The sequence below is a fragment of the Pisolithus orientalis genome (assembly GCF_024613125.1).
Source record: "Pisolithus orientalis strain OTSU chromosome Unknown F5J12scaffold_9, whole genome shotgun sequence".
Lineage (NCBI taxonomy): Eukaryota > Fungi > Basidiomycota > Agaricomycetes > Boletales > Pisolithaceae > Pisolithus > Pisolithus orientalis.
The window spans coordinates 717,038-735,341 of NW_026260790.1; the positions used below are offsets into that span (position 1 = coordinate 717,038).

Sequence of the window (18,304 nt, forward strand, 5' to 3'; positions counted from 1 at the left end):
CTAGCCCTCATTCATGGGATCATCAATTCCAGCCTTGAGACACAATGTATCCTTGACCTCCACATTCTCATCTGCCAACTCCACACAAGACAATGGGGAAGATGGACAGACAGAGCCTGACACCAAGTCAGGCCTCAAGTATTCCAACATGACTGCCACAATCTCCATGTCATAGAATGGATCACCATCACTCCTCTTGCCTGATGTTGCAAGGGGTTGGATTGGAACAAAGAGCTTGTGTGTGGATGAGGACAGTGACTTGTTGAAATAGCCTGTGACTTGAAGATCACATTGCAGTCTCTCACCATCAAGATTGCCTGGCAGCTGGGTATGGTGGATGATGGGGCAGGGTGGATGTGTTTATAATCACAGAACTTACCTGTATAAGTGCATGTGCAGCCACACCAGCATGAGCATCTGCCAATCTGGACTGAATGACATCTGGTGGCCAGTTAAGGTGCTGCAAACAAAATTCTGCCAAGGATGTGAGATCAGCCTGGTGAGATGTCACAATGGCAATGGGAGGATGTCCATTGTCCAACCACGAGGTAAGAGGTAACAGATACATCACCAGGATGGCAGGGTCAGGGAACTCAATATGCTCCTCCACAATGATGCAGGCAAGTTTGTAGTGTCTACATCCAAGGAGATGTCGAGGATCTGTTCTTAGCACCTCACAGACACTGTCACACCACTTGGAAATGAAGTTCATGAAATCAACAAACTGGAGTGTGGCAGTGGCTTGCAAGAGACTCCTTCCAAAGCCATAATTTGCCAGCCAACAGGCAACGTCCATGCTGCACCACCAATTACCTGTCTATGAACTGAATGAGACTGGGTGGCACCTTCAGCATGCTGGGGATGGCACATACCTCATTGTCCACACTGCTCATCAAAAAAATCAGAATGAGGTCCCCCAATTTGAGATCAGTGCAGTTTGCTATGTCTTTGGAGGAGTAAACTAGAATGTCTTCATACCAGGTAGAGTAAGGGGTGTCACTATTTCTAGAGTTGGTTGGTTGCACCAGATATTTGAATGAATGACTCACCTGCATATAATGTAGGTCATGCCAAACAGTAGCATGTCATTGTACCACATGGTGTAGTCATGCTTAGTCACAACATATGGGTAGCCCACATGCCAAATTAACATTACTCATATAAAGCCCAGTGTGGGCCCATCAAATTAATTAAGCTGTGACACATAAACAGGCCTGAGGACCCAGAGTGACAGCAACATAAGAGTGGGCCCATGACAGAGCTGTCATAACTATGTGCAGGCCCTTCTGACATTTGGGGGATGCAGTGTCACAACAAATTGATGGGCCCATCACAAATGATGCAGGAACAAATAGATGGGCCCATTGATGGTTTGATTAGCCAGATCACAACATATATACTGGCCTGTCCAGCATATTGCAGATGGTGTTACATCAAATGGATGGGCCTGTGCATGATATCACTGATGATGCTGCATCAGACGGATGGCCTGTCAGACATATTATGGATTATGGTGCATGATATGGATGGGCCTGTCACCATGATGTAGATAATGCAGAATCAAAGAACAAATCATATGTTGTGCTCCCTCTATTCATGACAAGCTTGAAATATCTGACATGTAATCAACATATGGCAACTGATTCCACTCCCATCCCATCAGTCCCCAACCCACCATCTGCTCCAACACCTCAGCAACAACCATCATCACTATTTGAAGTTGACATCTGTGACAAGCTCAACCAGCTCTCTCAATTCCATGACATGATATCAGCACAAATGCTGGAAGTGAAAACAAGGCTGAATGTCTTTGATGGTCGTTGACAAGCTGCTACACCTGGCCTGTTTGAAGAACAGATGTGAACCATGGCTGATGATGTTGCAGAGGTGATGTCCCATCAGAAGTCATCTGAGAAGAAGGTACACACAGTGGTGAGGCAGATCACTGATGAATATGCAGCATTGTCATTGCATCAGATGGTGTTGGACCAAAGGTTGGATAGTGCAATTTGGGCCATCAAGGCTTTGTGGTGTGAGTCAAAGTGTGGTTCAGTGGTGAAAACCAACCAAAACCAACACAAAAGACAAAAAGAGCGAGTGGTGGTGTGCCTATGCAGTACCTAGATGGTAGAACCTGTTCTTTGGGAGGGTTTTTGAAAGTATAACACTCAAAGATGAGTGCTGAGGGTTGGGGGTGCTCCTGATGAAGAAGGAGCAGGAATGCAAAAGAATGCAATAGGGTAGACTACTGTCAGCCTACAGAAGGATGGATGACAACTTAATTTGATGCTCTGAGCTGCACTGAGCTCAGGGAGGGCTTGGAGTGATGTATATTGATGATAGACAAGGATAAGCAAAGTAGACAATAGTTAGACCCTTAATAAAGTCTCAACTATCAAAGCTGCTGAATGAATTACTGAGTGATGATAAAATGTGAGCAAGTGGGGCTCTCTGATGTCTTCTTCCTTTTTCAGCTATCTAAGTACAGTGATTTATATACAGTACAGGGGTGTTGCCTATGGAAAACAAGGTGCAAACACTTGGTAAGTGATTGTTAACTGATGAGTAAGGAATGTAAGCAATGGGTAATCATCTTGGAAAGCATTGGTAAGCATTGCTAAGGATTAGCAAGCCAAAAAGTGAAGAATCAGTAAGCAAAGTCAAGAGATTGGTAAGTATTTGCAATAGGTGAGTCAAAGACAGTCAGAATGTCAAAGTATGAGTCAAGTAATGTCAGGAACTGGGAAAGCACACTGGAATTGCATTAGGGGGAGGCTGTGCATGTCACATATCAATGAGATCACTTCTAGGCCAAGGTGGGATGACAGAGAGGCAGTGCTGATCTGATGCTGATATAGTACATCCAAAAGCAGACAGGATGAGTCAGATGTCAACAGGGGTCAAGCTTTGGGGGTCTGTGGGGTGACAGGAGCATAGGGGATCACAACTTTCCCCCCCAAACCATCCTCTCAGTGAAGCAAATAAAAACTTCATGAATGAGGCTCTGTTGGAAGAGAGGATGAAGGGGGAGTGTCTTCTGCTGTATCTTACAACGAAGCAAGATGTGCATCATACTTGTCATGGATGTGATCAGGGAGAGTGGAGAACAGTAGATTATACTGTAGCTGTCACAATATTGGAAGAATGATGGACAAGACTGGTATGAAGACATTGCAGGGAGCAGGGAGGAAGGATCCATATGCTTCTTGGACTGGAGAGACTGAAACAACCACATAAGACCTTTCCAAGCAAATGACAGACCTGAGGCAACCAAAGAACATCCTCCTAGAGGTCATACTGACAAAAAGAACATGCTGTCCAAGCTGGATGGGCTGAGAGGGCACAGACAAGGGTGGGATGTACCAGGATGCTTCAGGACAGAAACTGGTAGGAACTCCTGGTAGATATATGTAGCCATGGTCCCTAGAAAAGGGGACAAGTGAAATGATTGATGTGGAGGCAGCCATATCAGAAGAATTAGTGAAATGAGTTTCTTTTGGAGGGAGTGCTGTAGAAATGTGTGGAGTGTGCAAATCCTTTCCAATTTTGGAAGGTAGGATCATGTGGCTGAGCACTACAAGGGAGTGTGGGAATGGTCTCAGTATCTGCAGAAACAGCAGAGATATGTCGAAAACTGGAATGCCATACATGGGTGCTTAAGAATTTTAACCAGTGCTTAACTCACTCCCTTTCTTTTTCTTTGGCACTGATGACTCATTCTTGTGTGAGGGATGACTGCTAACATTTCTGGCTGTCCTTCTTCACATGAGGGCTATGGTCTTCATCTCCATTCATCAGCTGTATCCATGTCCACCTCACCAAACACCTTTGGTGTGTGACAGCATGTGCCAAATAGGTCCTCAGATAAAGCATTAGCTCTTTACCTTTCTTGGAGAGGCTTCCAGGAGAATAGCAGCCAAAGTACTATTGATGGGGTTCTCAAGCAGGATTCAAGATGTTGTGGGATGAAGCATGCATGGCATGATTGCTCAGTTTTCCTTGATGCTCATAGACTAATACCTTTGGAATAGTGACAGTGTGACATTCCATTGGAAATGGCATCACAATGATGCCCATCATTGATGGGAGGGCAACCCAGTTTTGTCAGCAGAAGTTGATGATGTCATGGCATCTATCAGACACAAGGTTAGTTCCAAAGGCACTGAACAGAGGCACTCGGGTGCCATGAAGAAGAAATACATGGATAAGATACTTGCCTGGTTGGAATCACTTTGTCCACTTGACACCCTGCTCCAATACATTCATCTCACAATGATAGGCTACAAAGCGCTGCCATTGGGCAAGTCCTTGAACAGGAAAGTGAAGCTAACAGTCACACAGCACTTCAAACACCTTGCTTTTAGCACAATTGCATTTACACTTTGGACAAGGTAAGTACTGGCAGGTGGTTTGACCAACAATGTTTTCAATTGTGGATTATGACAGGAACTATGAGCTCCTGAAGTTGAAATGCAGGGATGTCAAGCTTGACATGACTGTCATAGATGGCATGTTCATGAAATATCTCTGAGGCAAGGAACTCTCTCTCACCATTAATGAGCACAACACTTACTTCAAGATCCACCTGAAAAACCATAAGGGATGGCAGAGAAAGTTGGATAAGGGGATGAGGGAAGCTGACCTACAAAGTCTGTCTTTATATCCATCTTTGCATATCATTCTATCTGATCTCTTGCATTGGTACTTACTAGGCAATCACTACAAGATTTATCCATGCCCAGATATGGGCAAGGTATGTGATGCCCTCCTGCACCTCATGTCCTGGATGAAATGGGTCAAACTCATCCATCTTGGCCAGCCAATGACTGAAGAGGATTTCCTTTTCCACACAATTGGAACAAATGACATGCTGCAGCCAGGTGAGCCACTTTCCCATGACACAATCCAAAAATGGATCGACAAGGCAGTGGTGGGGTCCAGAATTCCCAGAATGTTCACAATGCATTGCTACCATTGTGGTGGAGTGCAGTACCGCTTCATGTTCACACCAGTGGGGCAGCAATGGACCCTTGCACAGGTCTGGTGGTGAGGCAGGTGGTCAGAAGGTGAGCATGTGAGTCTTCCTATCTGGGTGTGTAGCAAACAACTGACTCCTTGCCTTTTGCTTCACACCACTACACAGCATGACACACTTATGTGTTACCTTCTTGATGAGCTGAATTGTTATGAAAATGGCCACAGCAACACACTGCAACCAGTCCCTCATGAAGGTGATCATTCACTTGCAGGCAAAGCTGTGCTCATCCAACCAGCATCCACCAAGGTGCTCAGCATGGCTCATGCATCAATAACAGCTGATGTGGCATCACTGCACATGACTGTGAGGGAAGTGAAAGAAGCCTCGTGCTCACTATCAACAGATGTAAGGGAGATCTGCCAACAGCTCAATGACATGAGCAACCTAGTTGCAAGGCTCTCCTTACCTCAACCTCCACACATCCAGTCCCAGTGTCATGCCAGGGAACCACTGGTGTTGACACTTGAGCAATGCCAGCAATAGGTGAGCCTTGCTCATTCAGTCACTTCCACCATGCCAACTGACCAGCTGCATGTATCAGCCCACCAATGATCACCTGTGCAGACCATGACTTTGTTCCCCCCAGTGATCCAGCCCACTTCCACCTCAGCAGCCCAACCATACCTATCCACTTCTGATCTACAACCAACTCAAACACAGTTCAGGATGCCACAGGCTGTCCAGCCATCAGATGTCTTGTTCTTGATGTCCCTCCCTTCATGTATCAGACCCCAGAGGATCAAGACCCACATGTCTACTTCCCTTCTGGGAGTTGTCATCCTGGACATGCCGGTCTTGCATCCCAATGGGACACAGACCCCAAAATCAGACTCTCGGAGGGACATAGTGCACCACTGGACAGAGGGTGAGCCACAGCTTGGCCTGCACATTTTGCTCAAGGATTGGCCTTATCACTACTACAATGGGAAGAGTGGCTGTCAATTCAACACAAAGTACTCTCAGTGACACGTCATTGCAACAGAATTCCTCAATGAGTAAGTTGACTTGTCACACTTCCTACCACTTGCCCAAGTCTCTCTGACATGGTCCCCAGATTCCATGGGGATGATGAGACCTCCCTCAAGATTTATGGAAGTGCTGTCAGTCAAGGACACATGAAGCTCCTCAAAGTGATCTTGGCTGCCTGCAAATGGTATTGTGGAGCTGGGGATCGTTGTCATCGCCTCACAAGTGAAGAAGTCTGCAATGATTCTTCTTCAGTGCTCCAAGGCATCAGCAAGCAGCAATGATGAGGCATATCACACTTGCCATCCTGTTCTTTTTCTTTTTTTCTTTTTTGGTTTTTTTCTCTTAATACATCTATCACCCACTTGTCAATACTATCACCCCAGCATCACCCCAGCTTGTGATGTACTACACCACTAGTCGCCATACTCGTACATGTGCAGCAGCCTACTTGTCATACATACACAATGCACAACACAAATGTCATGAATCACAAGCATCATTCATCCACCCATCATCACAGATCCTGAGTGTGTGCATGTGCATGCAATACCATCATGTATTGTTCTACCTAACACAGTCCTACCATAGTACATAACTGCTTCAATCCTGCAGAAGCTTCAGGAGTCCTCAATCACAAGATGTGATCACTGTGACATTTACATACACTGGACCTAAATGTGGGGCAAGGTGCCCAAACAACAGCATGCAAGGCCATGCTGACCCTGGCTGGCAATGGTGCTGAGGTGGCTGAGGCCCATGACATCATGGATTCCCAGCCTCTCAGGTCACATGTGTGCACCTACTGCAGTTGGCAAGGCTGCTTCACTGCCACTGCCAATTTTTCAAACTAAGTATTGGCAATAAATGAGTCAAGGACAGTCAAAATATCACAGTATGAGTCAAAGAATGTCAGAACCTGAGTAAGTGCACTGATATCACATTAGGGGGTGGCAATGCATATCAGATCTTGGCAGTGACATCACTGGACCAACAGATTGGATGACAGATGGATGGTGTTTCCAGATGGGGAAGTATTAACTACAGAAAAGGATGGCATGAGTCAGGTGTCAAAGGGCTAGGGCATTGGGGGTCTGTAGGGTAATGGGAGCATAGGCAATCACATCTCCCACCCATTCATCCTCTCAGTGAAGTCAATAAATGCTTCATGAATGGGACTCTGATGGAGGAGAGGGAGAAGGGGGGACATCTTCTGCTGGGTCTTGCAGTAAAAAGGCAAGATGCACATCATACTCATCATGGATGTGATTAGGGAGGCTGGAGAACAGTAGATTATACTGCAGCTGTTGCAATGTGGGGAGAGTGATGGATGAGATTGGAATAAAGACAGTGCAGGGAGCAGGAAGGATCCATACACTTCATCAAGTGGAGAGACCAAAACAACCACATAAAACCTTTGTAACTGAGTGACAGACCTGAGGCAACCAAAGAACATCCTTCTGGAAGTCATGCTGACAAGGAGAACATGCTGACCAAGCTGCATGTGATGGGATGGGGCTGACAATGATGAGATGAACCAGGGGGCTTCAGGATGGAAGTTGGTGGGAACACCTGGTAGATATACATAGCCACTGTCTCTGGCAAACAGGACAAGTGAGATGATCAATGAAGAGGCAGCCATATCTGATGGACTTAGTGAAATGAGTGTCTGATGGATGGAGTGCTGTAGAAATGCATAGGGTGCAAGGATCCTTTCCAAAATCAGAAGGCAGGATGGTGTGGCTGAGCACTTTAGGCAAGTGTGTGAACAAATTCAATATCTTTGGAAATGATGGAGATACAACAAAAACCAGAATGCCATACATGGGCACTAAAAACTTTTGATGTGCACTTAACTCACTTCCTCTTTTCTCTTCAGCACTGATGACTCATTCTTGTGTGAAGGATGACTGCTCATGTCCAGCAGTCTTTCTACACATGAGGGCTTTAGTCTTCATATGCATGGCATGGCACACAACTTGTTGACAAGTTATGCAAAGTCAGCTGTAACCATGTCCACAACACCTTTGGTGTGTGACAATGTTATCAGTGATGGGCCTTTCAATTGGGGTGGAGTATTGACTTCCTATTGGAGTCAGTTTTGGGAGCAGAGACTTGTCAATGATATCAGTACCAGGCTGAGTCATTGATGGGCTAGGAGGTAATGATGATGCTCAAGCCTTTGTAGCTCAGTGGGCAGTTGCATGGGTATTAACCATTTCTTTTTATCAAGTATATGATACTTACTCTTGTCTTCACAGCAGATCAGTTCTGTGAATGGTCAAGAAGGTATCTGGTGTGTTCATTATTGAATTTGAGGTAAGACCTTGTTTTTCAGGAAAAAAATATGTAACACTGATAAGAAGTGTAGTACTTTTAATGGTGGCACAATGAGAAGGATTCTTCACTCTACTCAGGCTTCCAGACAATAGTGTCTTATTTCAAGGTAGGAAAGAAGTCCCCATACAGTACATTACATGGCCTATTTTATAGGATAGAGGTTAGGCATGAAATATGTCAGAGTATCAGTATTGGTTAAGTAGGATCAAACAAATAATTGAGAGACCAATAGATCTGTCATAAGGAAAACAACATCTAACCATATGGTCAACAGTGTTGGACCAAATCCTTACACATCAATCAGTCATATCCCATATCAGTTGCCAGTGCCTTATCGACCATCACTTGATTTAGCTGGTTATCCAGTTCCCTAATTGCATGGCAAGTCACACTCAAAGGCTCTTTCTATTTTTCCCGCAATGAGCTTATTGGCCACCAAGTGAGTCACTGATCAGGTATGTGTTGAATAAATCACCAACCTGGACAAAAGTAGGATCTTGTTTCTCCTGAGTAGGCCAAAGAAAGATATATTTAATGAAGTAACAGTGAAGTAAACTAGAGTCTGTACACCTTTTATTCAGGTCACCTACTACACAACATACGTCGACCTAGCTCATCCTTCAGTAGACGCCGCATGTGTCTGATGTGCTACCCTACTAACACCCATATCAGCAAACTGATGCTGCAGCGCCCCTACTCCATAATCATATCCACCCCCATAGCCGCCACCCGGCAGAGGCGACTGATGGCCACCTGTACCATTCATAGGTGGCGCATGCCCACTTGCACTACTGGGCGAGGAACCATAACCGCTTATCCTTGCAGGTGGTGCATACTGTTGCGAAGACTGCGGTTGCGTCTGTGGAGGAACGTAGCCATAGGGTGACTGCTGTGGCGGTTGCCAGCCGTGGTGGGCGCTCTGCGGCGACAACGGACCGCCTGTAGAACCAGTAGGCTGTTGAGATCCCAACGTCATTGAGACCCCGGCCGTTGGTCCATACTGCTCTGGAGCACTCCATTGTTCCTGTCCTTGCACGGCTTGTACTTGCTCTGTTGCTGGCGCCGGTCCTTCTGCGGTGTCTGTCACCCCGGGCACAGAGACGAAGTATACAGCACCGGCGGGGTCTTTACCACCCTGTGCATAGTACTGTGCCCACGCCTGGACATTGGGATCGGCGTATGTGGCATTCGGATTGTAGACGTATGGAGGGCCATCCTGAGATTGCGGAGAACTTCCAGTCTGCGTCTGAGACTCCGCCCCTGATTGGGACTGCGCTTGCGTTGGCTGGGGCTGAGCCTGCGCTTGTGGCAGTGTCTCATGCGATTGTAAAGGTTCTTGGGCGGGGAGCTGCTGAGTCTGCACTTGCCTTGGTTATATAGAGTCTGCACCGGGGTGTAGGGCATCTGCTGTTGTGGGTACGGCGACTGCGCAGGAGCGGGGTAGCCGCTGTAGGGTTGGGCGAAGGCCGATAGCTCATGCGGAGTAGAAAATGGCACCTCAGGATGGCTAAGTCCGTACCCGTGTCCGTATAGCTGCGGCCCGTACTCATGCCGCACGGGGGCAGGATAACCATACCCAGGACTTTCGTATGCTACAATGAAAGATTGGTGAGCTTGGTTAGTGGGACGTCGGGGTACTCGCCTGCTGCATGTCGAGCCAAACTTTCCTCCATCATCCGATCAAACACGGTCCTGGCCTTAACGAAGGCTTCGTTCATTGCAACTAAATCAGCTGCAGAACGCCCAACATCGTTGTTAGCATTATGTCCACTGAAATCACGTCTAGTATAAAGAAACAAAAGTATTTACCCCGCTTTTGGCTGTACTTGTCGATCAACTTCACAATCTTAGGTCGTAACGACATACATGACTGGTACAATCCCTATCAAGAAATATTCCATTCACCACGGACATCGCCACCCATTATCGTCAACCGTCGACGGCATGAACGAAAAGTAACGCAATTACCATGCCGACATGCACCGTTGCGGTAAAATCAGATGATAAAACTGGTCAGCACACGAAAGAATGGAAGACATACTAAATAGTACCTGGATCTCCTTGTCTGCCAGTCGCTCACCTGAGGAATCGAGATCGCGCAACAACATGAGTAGCCGATCGACATTTGCAGCTTGTGCAAATATCGCGGCTTCTTGTTCGGCTTCTCGAGCTAGTTCGGCCGCAGTAAGCTCGGGGAGAGGTCCTATACGGTAATTGAATGTCAGAAACCATGCAGCAAGTAGAGGCATAAAGGGAAATCTACATACCACATAATTCACCGGGAAGATACCGGTTCGTCCGCGCAGCTGTCCACGCCACCAGTCTTTGTAAGCGCGGTCAGCCACACGGATGACGTCGCCCCGTTCGAAATCAAGTTCCCCAGGTTCTGTTGCCTCGAAAGTATGTGGTGCGCGGACGCGTGTCACAACCGGTGTTGAGGCAGCAGGAGCTGCAGATGGTGCAAGTGAAGTCTGTGCAGGGAGAGAAGAATTGGAAGACACTGCTGCGGGAGGTGACTTTGCTGGGACGTATCCTGACGGGTACGTCCGGCCTGCACTAGACACAACACCAGAACCAGTGTAACCATTGCGACCACCCCGATCATTCAATTACATTTCCAGAGCACGTTGGAGTTCCTCTTCCTCTCGCAGACGAACCTCATCGTCAACAGCGGGGGGAGAGGTTCATTCGGTGTTTCAAATTTGTAGTCTGAACAACGAAAAGGAGCGCGATTAGGGTAGAACGTATGCATGCCGACAAACAATAAACGCACTGTTAGCTTCTAATCTGGCATAGCACTTCTCCATAATACCTAATGAAGGATCATTCTCAAACTCTGCAGTCCACATGGCGAGAGGGCCAAGTGCACGCTTGTGCACTTTGTCATGCGCGGTCATGGGTAAGAAACATCGGTGTCAGATCGCCGCAGTGCGCCAAGACAATCGCATTACTCACCCAGTCAGTAACGATTCGTTCGAGTCCCTGTGTGAACACGCGCAATGCGAGCTCGCGGTGCAGGACTATGCTGCAGTTCTCGGAAAGCACCGCAGCAAGCGGAAGTGCGTAAAAAGCGGTGTGCAAGACGTTTCAGTAAGGCTGCGATCGTATTTTGTGCACTGTGGGAGTAAACTGTCAGGACGAGGGACCGAACAGGACGAGAATTCAGTGTTACAACCCTTGTTCGCCGTCATCCTGCACTTGGGTCGCACAAGTTTGGAGCTCTGAGTCTTGAGCATGAGTAACAGCCGTGGGAATGTGTCCATCGCCTGCCCAAAGCTTGGGATATCATACGAGGCTGACATCTATATGCATTTTGCCACTGTCATTCCATATGTGAGTTGAGGTTTTTATTGCAAGCTTCTGGTGGTAACTTGGACCCAGTTTTCCATTCCGTGCGATTTCGACACTTATCGGTCCGTCGACTGCCAAGAGAGATCCCCAAGGATTGCGACTTTCGAGTGAACTACGGGTCTTGGTGAGTAGTTCAAACTTTCGTGAATTGATTAAGTGGAAAATATTCGTCGTTAGGTACAGGGAATGGAAGCATTCGACGACGAGATCGCCCGACTGCGGGCTGCAGTGAATCTTCATCCTCCAGGAGATCCTAACCGGTCAACGTTCCTCCATGACCTCTCCAGTATCCGACGGAATAAGTTCGCTGAATACGGTGCAGAGGTGGACTTGGATGAATCTATCACCCTTAGCCGAGCAGCGTTGGAGCTCCGTCCACCAGGGCACCCCCAACGGCCCAACTCACTCATCCTTCTTGCGGGTTGCCTTAATGACCGGTTCAAAAAAGGAGGTGTACTTCATGATTCTGAAGAGGCCATCTCACTTAGCAGAGCTGCACTGGCACTCCGACCATCAGGAGACGCCGGTCGGGATTTCGCCCTTCATAATCTCGCTGAGCTGCTCATGACACGATACTCACGAGAGGGTCAGACGATACTTTTGGACGAAGCGATCACACTTGGACAAGCAGGGTTGGATCTGCGCTCACCTGGGCATCCTCATCGGGCCTCTTCACTTCTCAACCAGTCGAGGTACCTTCAGGCACGGTTTAGGTTAGAGGGTAGAATGTCGGATTTGGAGGATGCGATTGCGTTCTGTAAAGCTGCCTTGAAACTTTATCCGCCCGGCCATCCAGACTGTCCCCACACACACTCTGGTATCGCATCGATTCTTGACGATCGGTTCGAGAAGGAAGGTAACATATCAGATTTGGAAGAAGCCGTTACCGTTTCACGGACTGGATTGGAGGTTACTTCCCCGTACCATCCGTCGCGGGCCTTCCATCTCTACACTCTTGCAGTCTGCCTTTATGACAGGTTTACAAAGCTGGGTGAAGTGGCTGACTTGCATGAAGCCATCTGCCTAGCACGAGCTGCTTTGGCTTTGACTTTGCAGCAGAGTGCTATCTATCCCCATTGCCTTAGCGTGCTTTCTCGCTGTCTTAGTGCAGTGTCCAGGATACCCGGAGAGGCAACCGCTTCGGACGGAGTGGAAGCTATTTCTCTCAGTAATATGGCTTTGGAGCTGAGCCAGCCGGGGCATCCTGATCGTCCCCTATTCCTCTGCACTGCCGCAGAAGCGCTTGCCCACAACTCTCAAGAGCAAGGTTCCATGGCTGATTCCGCGAAAGCCACGGAGCTTTCTCGAACTGCGCTGCAGCTCAGTTCACCGAAACGCCCCCTCCACCCCGTGTATCTTGGCGTTCTGGCACAATGTCTCCACAAAAGGTTTAGAGAGCAAGGTGCTGTCGCTGACTTAAGCGAGGCCTCGGCACTTGCACGGACCGCGTTGGAACTCAGCTCTCCAGGTCATCCCTATCGGCCATCCTATCTCGACATCCTTGCCAGTTGCTGTTGGCACAATTTTCAGCTACACTCTGCTTTTGCAGACTTGGAGGAAGCAATCACACATGGTCAAGAAGTTGTGAAACTCCGCCCAGCTGGGCACCCAGCCTCTGTTATCTCGCGGAATAACCTCGCAACATACGTCCAGGATTGGTTTCGGAAGCAGGATACGAGCACCGAGCTGGACAAGGCGGTCACACTTGGACGCATTTTGCTGGGCCTGTCTCCACCGGGACATCCAGATCGCATTGCAGCTGTCATGAATCTATCACCCTGTCTTAGGAAGAGGTTCCGCAAACAAGGCTCAAGCAGTGACCTTGACGAAGGCATTGTATTGTGTCAAGAACTTGAGCATCTCTGCCCTTCAGACCATCCTGAACGCTCCTCGCTACTTCATGAATTGGCGCTTTGTTTGACTGAAAGGTCCCAAAAATCCCTAGCAAACGCTGATCTGGAGGAGGCAATTGCTGCGGAGAAAGTTGCACTGGAGCTCCGTCCGCCTGGGCACCCTGGCCGTGGCGAATCTCTTCAACTGCTCGCGCTTTGCTTCAAGAATAAGTCAAAGAACGAGTGCGAAGATGCGGCTGGAGTTTTAGGCGAGGCAATCGCGCTTGGGCGTCATGCATTGGAGCTTTGTCCACCGGGACATCCTACTCGGTCTTCGTGCCTCCATACCCTTGCGCTTTGCTTGTGCGATAGGTACGAGAGGCAGAATATGGTCGATGACATCGAAGAGGCTATCATCTTGTTTCGAGAAGGTTTGAAGATTCGTCCCTCAGGGCACCCAGATCGACCTTCTACGCTTCATGGACTCGCGCTTTGCCTTAGCTATAGGTTTCAAAAGCAAGGCTTGATGGCCGACTTAGACGAGGCCATCTCTCTTGAACAATCTGCACTGGAACTCATAAACCCAGGAAGTGCCGAGCACGCTGCGTCTCGCTCCAGCCTCACAAACTTTCTCCAAGCAAAAATTAAGAAAACAAATCCCACTACGCATGCAGAAGCGCCACCGCTTTCGCGTTCTTCCCACTTATGGCAATTAATCAGGAAAGCTGTTCTTGAATTTCTTGAAACTATTCCCTTCCGACTCCTGAACGTGCGCACTGGTGTCCTCTGTGACCGAGACCAGCAGTTATCACTTTTCGAAAGCAGTCTTCAGTATAAAGAATTGTTGTCGTCCCTGGAGGGGTATGACACCCCTGAGCAGATTTCCCAAATCTATTCCGTGATCTCCTCCTACTTCCAGTACGTCACCCTATCACACAAGTGGGGTCCAGGAGAGCCGTTATTGCGCGACATCGAAGGTCGTCTGATCTATAATTTGACCGGAGGAGGCGGTCTTGCGAAGCTTCAGGCATTTTGTGTCACCGCCCTTGAACACGGTTACCTGTGGGCATGGAGCGACACGTGTTGTATTGACAAGGCAATCAGTACGGAAATGCAGGCGACAATTGGGTCGGTGTTTTTATGGTACCGAAAATCAGCTTTGACGATCGTGTATCTTTCCGATGTTGCCAAATCTGGTTCACTCTCTTACAGCATTTGGCCGACGAGAGGTTGGACTCTTGTAGAGTTATTGGCGGCCCGCACTATATTGTTCTACACGGAAGACTGGTCGCCTTACATGGGTCGCACGTCGTCTAATCATAAAACCGATCCAGCTATCCTCGATGAACTAGAGAAGGCGACGGGGATAGCATCGCAATATCTCACCGATTTCTCTCCTGGTATGGCTGTCGCCCGACTACAGCTGCAGTGGGCATCAGGGCGTCGCACGACCCGACCGGAGGACGTTGCGTATTCATTATTCGGAGTTTTTGGGGTCCATTTACCTGTACTCTATGGCGAATCTGAGGAGAACGCCCTTGGGCGTCTCCTAGCAGAGATAATTTCGCAGTCAGGAGACATTTCTATCCTAGATTGGGTTGGAGAGGCATCATCATTCCACAGCTGTTTCCCTGCAAGTATCACTTCGTATGCCATGTTGCCGCCCGCCCACCCACCTCCGAGCCAAGTGGAGTCACAAACTCTGGTGCCGAGGATGTGGTCGCGCGTGACCCATGCGCGTAGTCGCTCGATGTATCGTGCTCTTTCCAACTTACCTCTCCCGCGGTTCTTCACTCGCAGGCTTATCTTACCGTGCCTCATTCACCGTGTGAAGCTGGTCCAACTGAAGCAGGTGGATCCTGTTACTGCGTACTACCTGTACCAAATTCAGGCGGTCGGACTCACACCGCTGGAAATTACATCGTCAGCGAAACTCCAGGAGGGGTCGGAGCGATTGGAGACAAAACTGCCGTATATTCTGATCCGCCCTTGGTGTTCAAGCTTGCTTGGGTCTGGAACCAGTAATGAATGGCTCTCTCAGTTACAACGGCCATTCAATGCGCTATTGCTGGCAGAACGATCCCACAACGAGTATACGAGAATCGCATCATCTTGTCACATCATTGCTTGCCCCATGGGGTCCACGGCCGTTTTGAAAAGCGAGGTTAGAGTATTGGCTGTAGTGTAGCTAGTAGTGACTGTCGTGTTTGCTATGTGGTTACAGGGTGTAAACGTCTTTCGATTTCTGTATTTCGTATTGCGAAAACTGCCTCTCAGGCAACCCAAAGTACATACCCCTGCCAGCATCTACGTGATAGATATCAAAATATCTATATCAGGCCTTCAGGCCTCAGGTTTCTAGCGTCACACCGTCCTCCATCTGTCACCGCGAGTGGCTCTGATTACACTTTTTACTGGATAGACCGTCCAATCTCTCGTCTATTTTCTTGCCTCGTACGTTGATCAGTTCGTTGTGCGACATATTTATTCATGTGCCGTTAGATACTATGCGTCTCATCGACGTCAATTCTTTCATCAACTTTGACGCAAGGAAAGCTGGCCCGGAGACAAAGCTTCTCGTGGACATAAGTGGCACCAGGCTTGAAGAGACAGAGTATGCCATATTATCCCATTGCTGGGAAGAACCTGCGGAAGAGGTACAATATACGGAGATGGCGGGACTCACGAGCATGCCTGCTGCCGCCCTAGACGAAATACGGGAGCGCCTCGGGTACAAGAAAATATTAGAGAGTTCCCGGCAGGCCCTTCATGATGACCTGGAATGGCTTTGGGTGGACACCTGCTGCATTGACAAGCAAAGTAGTGCTGAATTGTCGGAGGCCCTCAATTCTATGTACGCGTGGCATGCAAATGCAGATCGCTGCTATGCACTTCTCCACGACATAGATGCTCCTTCACTTCCTGCTCAACCCGATGACAAAAAATTTTCCGAGTCCAATGGTTGGCCCAAGTGGTTCTCGCGTGGGTGGACGCTCCAGGAACTGATAGCTCCGGAAAACGTCCATTTTTTCAACCGGAACTGGGTGTTCATTGCCGACAAACAAAGTTGTGCAGCTGCTCTGAATACCATCACGCGAATTTCGGTTGATGTCTTGGAGAAAGGTTTGGGCGGGACCAGTCCCAGTGTAGCGCAAGTTATGTCGTGGGCTGCGGACCGGAAGACGACCCGAGAGGAGGATCGGGCATATTCATTAATGGGGTTGTTTGGCGTGCATATGCCAATGTTGTATGGGGAGGGAAAAAATGCATTTCTCCGTCTGCAGTTAGAAGTTATTCGGCTGACCAATGACCAAAGCATATTTGCCTGGGGCTGGACAAGGGATACTGGGTGGGCCAGCAGTTTCCTGGCAGACGACCCTACCTGCTTTCGGGATTGCTCGAATATAATCCAGATGGTTCACAGTGACTTCATAGGTGCTCTTAAAAAATGCTTACCAAAGAAGGAGCTACGCAAGTTGATGTCTGCAGAAGGGCATTTCCAGACATTCACTGTCACTAACCATGGCATTCAAATATGGTTACCCAGGCAAGCCCTGAAACATGATTCCAGCTCCAGTGCTTCAGAGCTCTTCTCTGTGATGCTGGCATGCTGTGAAGTTGGGAAAGCCTCAGGCCCTATAACCGTTACCATGGAGCGGTTTGGTCCCAACTATTCCAGATTCTTTTACTGCTGCCCAGCAGTAAGCTGGAACCAGAAGTCACCGGCAGTCGAGTTTCAACAAATCTTTCTGCCTTGCTGAGATAAGATTAACCTTAACATCAGGGGCCCATTGTCCAGACAGGTGTGTTCTGATTAATTGTGAAATGCTACATATCTACTAATGCTTACATAGAGCAGACTGTCACAGATATCAGTCAATGATCTCATGGCCAATGATGCAGTAATTGTGTATGTACCATCTTCTGGTCTTTTATACATCCACTATACTAATATTACTTTTCATCAGTGTCCTGGGTGCCTCAGGTTCAGGAAAGAGCAATGTGAGTTGATAACAAAGTGCTGACATTAGACAATCACTCATGAATCAAGTTCAGATCATCAACAAACTTATTGGAATACCACCACAATCAAGTGTAGATGCAGTTGCCTGCAAGGGAACTGTCAGTGCCTTTGCTTGCATCCAAAAGGGAAAGCACTCTGTCTTTATAGACACACCAGGGTTTGAACCCCTCAGGTATAAAGACATATTAATTCAGTTAGGTTTCATGTGAGTCAGCTCATCTATAGCAACCTGAGGCTGAACTTGTGCCTGAACAGATATCAGAAGTCTGTGAGGCTTACAGGTGTGATCTACACCCCTTATATAATGGCCAGGAGGACTGCCACTGAAGAAGGCAACCTCAGAGTGTTAGCCAATATGTGTGGGAGGGAGGCAATTGATCAAGTGCAGCTTGTCATGGTCATGCATTCATCCTAAGTCCTCACTCACTCCACACCCCTTTCTGCTGGTCATTCACTCACTAACACACCAACTCCACCCAACTTCTGTCAGTTGCAAGCCATTGTCACATGCCAAAGGTGTTTGGTGAGGTGGACATGGATACAGCTGATGAATGGAGATGAAGACCATAGCCCTCATGCAAAGAAGGACAGCCAGGAGTGTTGGCAGTCATCCCTCACACAAGAACAAGTCATCAGTGCCAGAGAAAAAGAAAGGGAGTGAGTTAAGCACTGGCTAAAATTCTTAAGCACCCATGTACAGCATTCCAGTTTTTGACATATCTCCACCATTTCTGCAGATACTAAGACCATTCC

At 48.1% G+C, this 18,304-nt stretch overlaps 5 protein-coding genes across 5 annotated transcripts; 3 read left to right on the forward strand and 2 right to left on the reverse strand.

The window, feature by feature from the left end:
* On the reverse strand, window positions 1–1,099 carry F5J12DRAFT_781792 (uncharacterized protein; the record flags this gene model as incomplete). The annotated part of the gene is made up of 4 exons (XM_051742620.1): window positions 1–324; window positions 380–817; window positions 873–1,005; window positions 1,050–1,099. 4 exons carry the CDS (start codon window positions 1,097–1,099, stop codon window positions 1–3), a joined length of 945 nt encoding a protein of 314 aa, XP_051601407.1.
* Window positions 1,100–4,272: 3,173 nt separating this feature from the next.
* F5J12DRAFT_781793 (uncharacterized protein) lies at window positions 4,273–6,288 on the forward strand (the record flags this gene model as incomplete). The annotated part of the gene is made up of 10 exons (XM_051742621.1): window positions 4,273–4,391; window positions 4,447–4,498; window positions 4,538–4,649; window positions 4,713–4,753; window positions 4,820–4,880; window positions 4,925–5,066; window positions 5,203–5,383; window positions 5,699–5,903; window positions 6,021–6,033; window positions 6,093–6,288. 10 exons carry the CDS (start codon window positions 4,273–4,275, stop codon window positions 6,286–6,288), a joined length of 1,122 nt encoding a protein of 373 aa, XP_051601408.1.
* A 2,545-nt stretch (window positions 6,289–8,833) lies between these two features.
* F5J12DRAFT_821757 (uncharacterized protein) lies at window positions 8,834–11,377 on the reverse strand (the record flags this gene model as incomplete). The annotated part of the gene is made up of 8 exons (XM_051745325.1): window positions 8,834–9,701; window positions 9,734–9,936; window positions 9,987–10,076; window positions 10,154–10,226; window positions 10,396–10,533; window positions 10,612–10,895; window positions 11,118–11,214; window positions 11,300–11,377. Coding segments are annotated over 8 exons (1,707 nt in total), but the record flags the coding sequence as incomplete, so codon positions are not given.
* Window positions 11,378–11,609: 232 nt separating this feature from the next.
* F5J12DRAFT_566288 (uncharacterized protein) lies at window positions 11,610–15,730 on the forward strand. Its single transcript, XM_051740082.1, has 2 exons — window positions 11,610–11,677; window positions 11,726–15,730. Exon 2 carries the CDS (start codon window positions 11,882–11,884, stop codon window positions 15,713–15,715), a length of 3,834 nt encoding a protein of 1,277 aa, XP_051601410.1. The 5' UTR covers window positions 11,610–11,677; window positions 11,726–11,881; the 3' UTR covers window positions 15,716–15,730.
* A 148-nt stretch (window positions 15,731–15,878) lies between these two features.
* F5J12DRAFT_566298 (heterokaryon incompatibility protein-domain-containing protein) lies at window positions 15,879–17,788 on the forward strand. The gene is made up of 5 exons (XM_051740083.1): window positions 15,879–15,981; window positions 16,030–17,330; window positions 17,382–17,437; window positions 17,496–17,529; window positions 17,584–17,788. The coding sequence occupies exon 2, from the start codon at window positions 16,035–16,037 to the stop codon at window positions 17,286–17,288; it is 1,254 nt and encodes a 417-aa protein (XP_051601411.1). The 5' UTR covers window positions 15,879–15,981; window positions 16,030–16,034; the 3' UTR covers window positions 17,289–17,330; window positions 17,382–17,437; window positions 17,496–17,529; window positions 17,584–17,788.
* Window positions 17,789–18,304: the final 516 nt, after the last annotated feature.

Excerpts from the sequence above, each read along its gene's own strand:
- F5J12DRAFT_566298 (XM_051740083.1), top strand. The coding sequence starts at position 16,035 with ATGCGTCTCATCGACGTCAATTCTTTCATCAACTTTGACGCAAGGAAA.
- F5J12DRAFT_566288 (XM_051740082.1), top strand. The coding sequence starts at position 11,882 with ATGGAAGCATTCGACGACGAGATCGCCCGACTGCGGGCTGCAGTGAAT.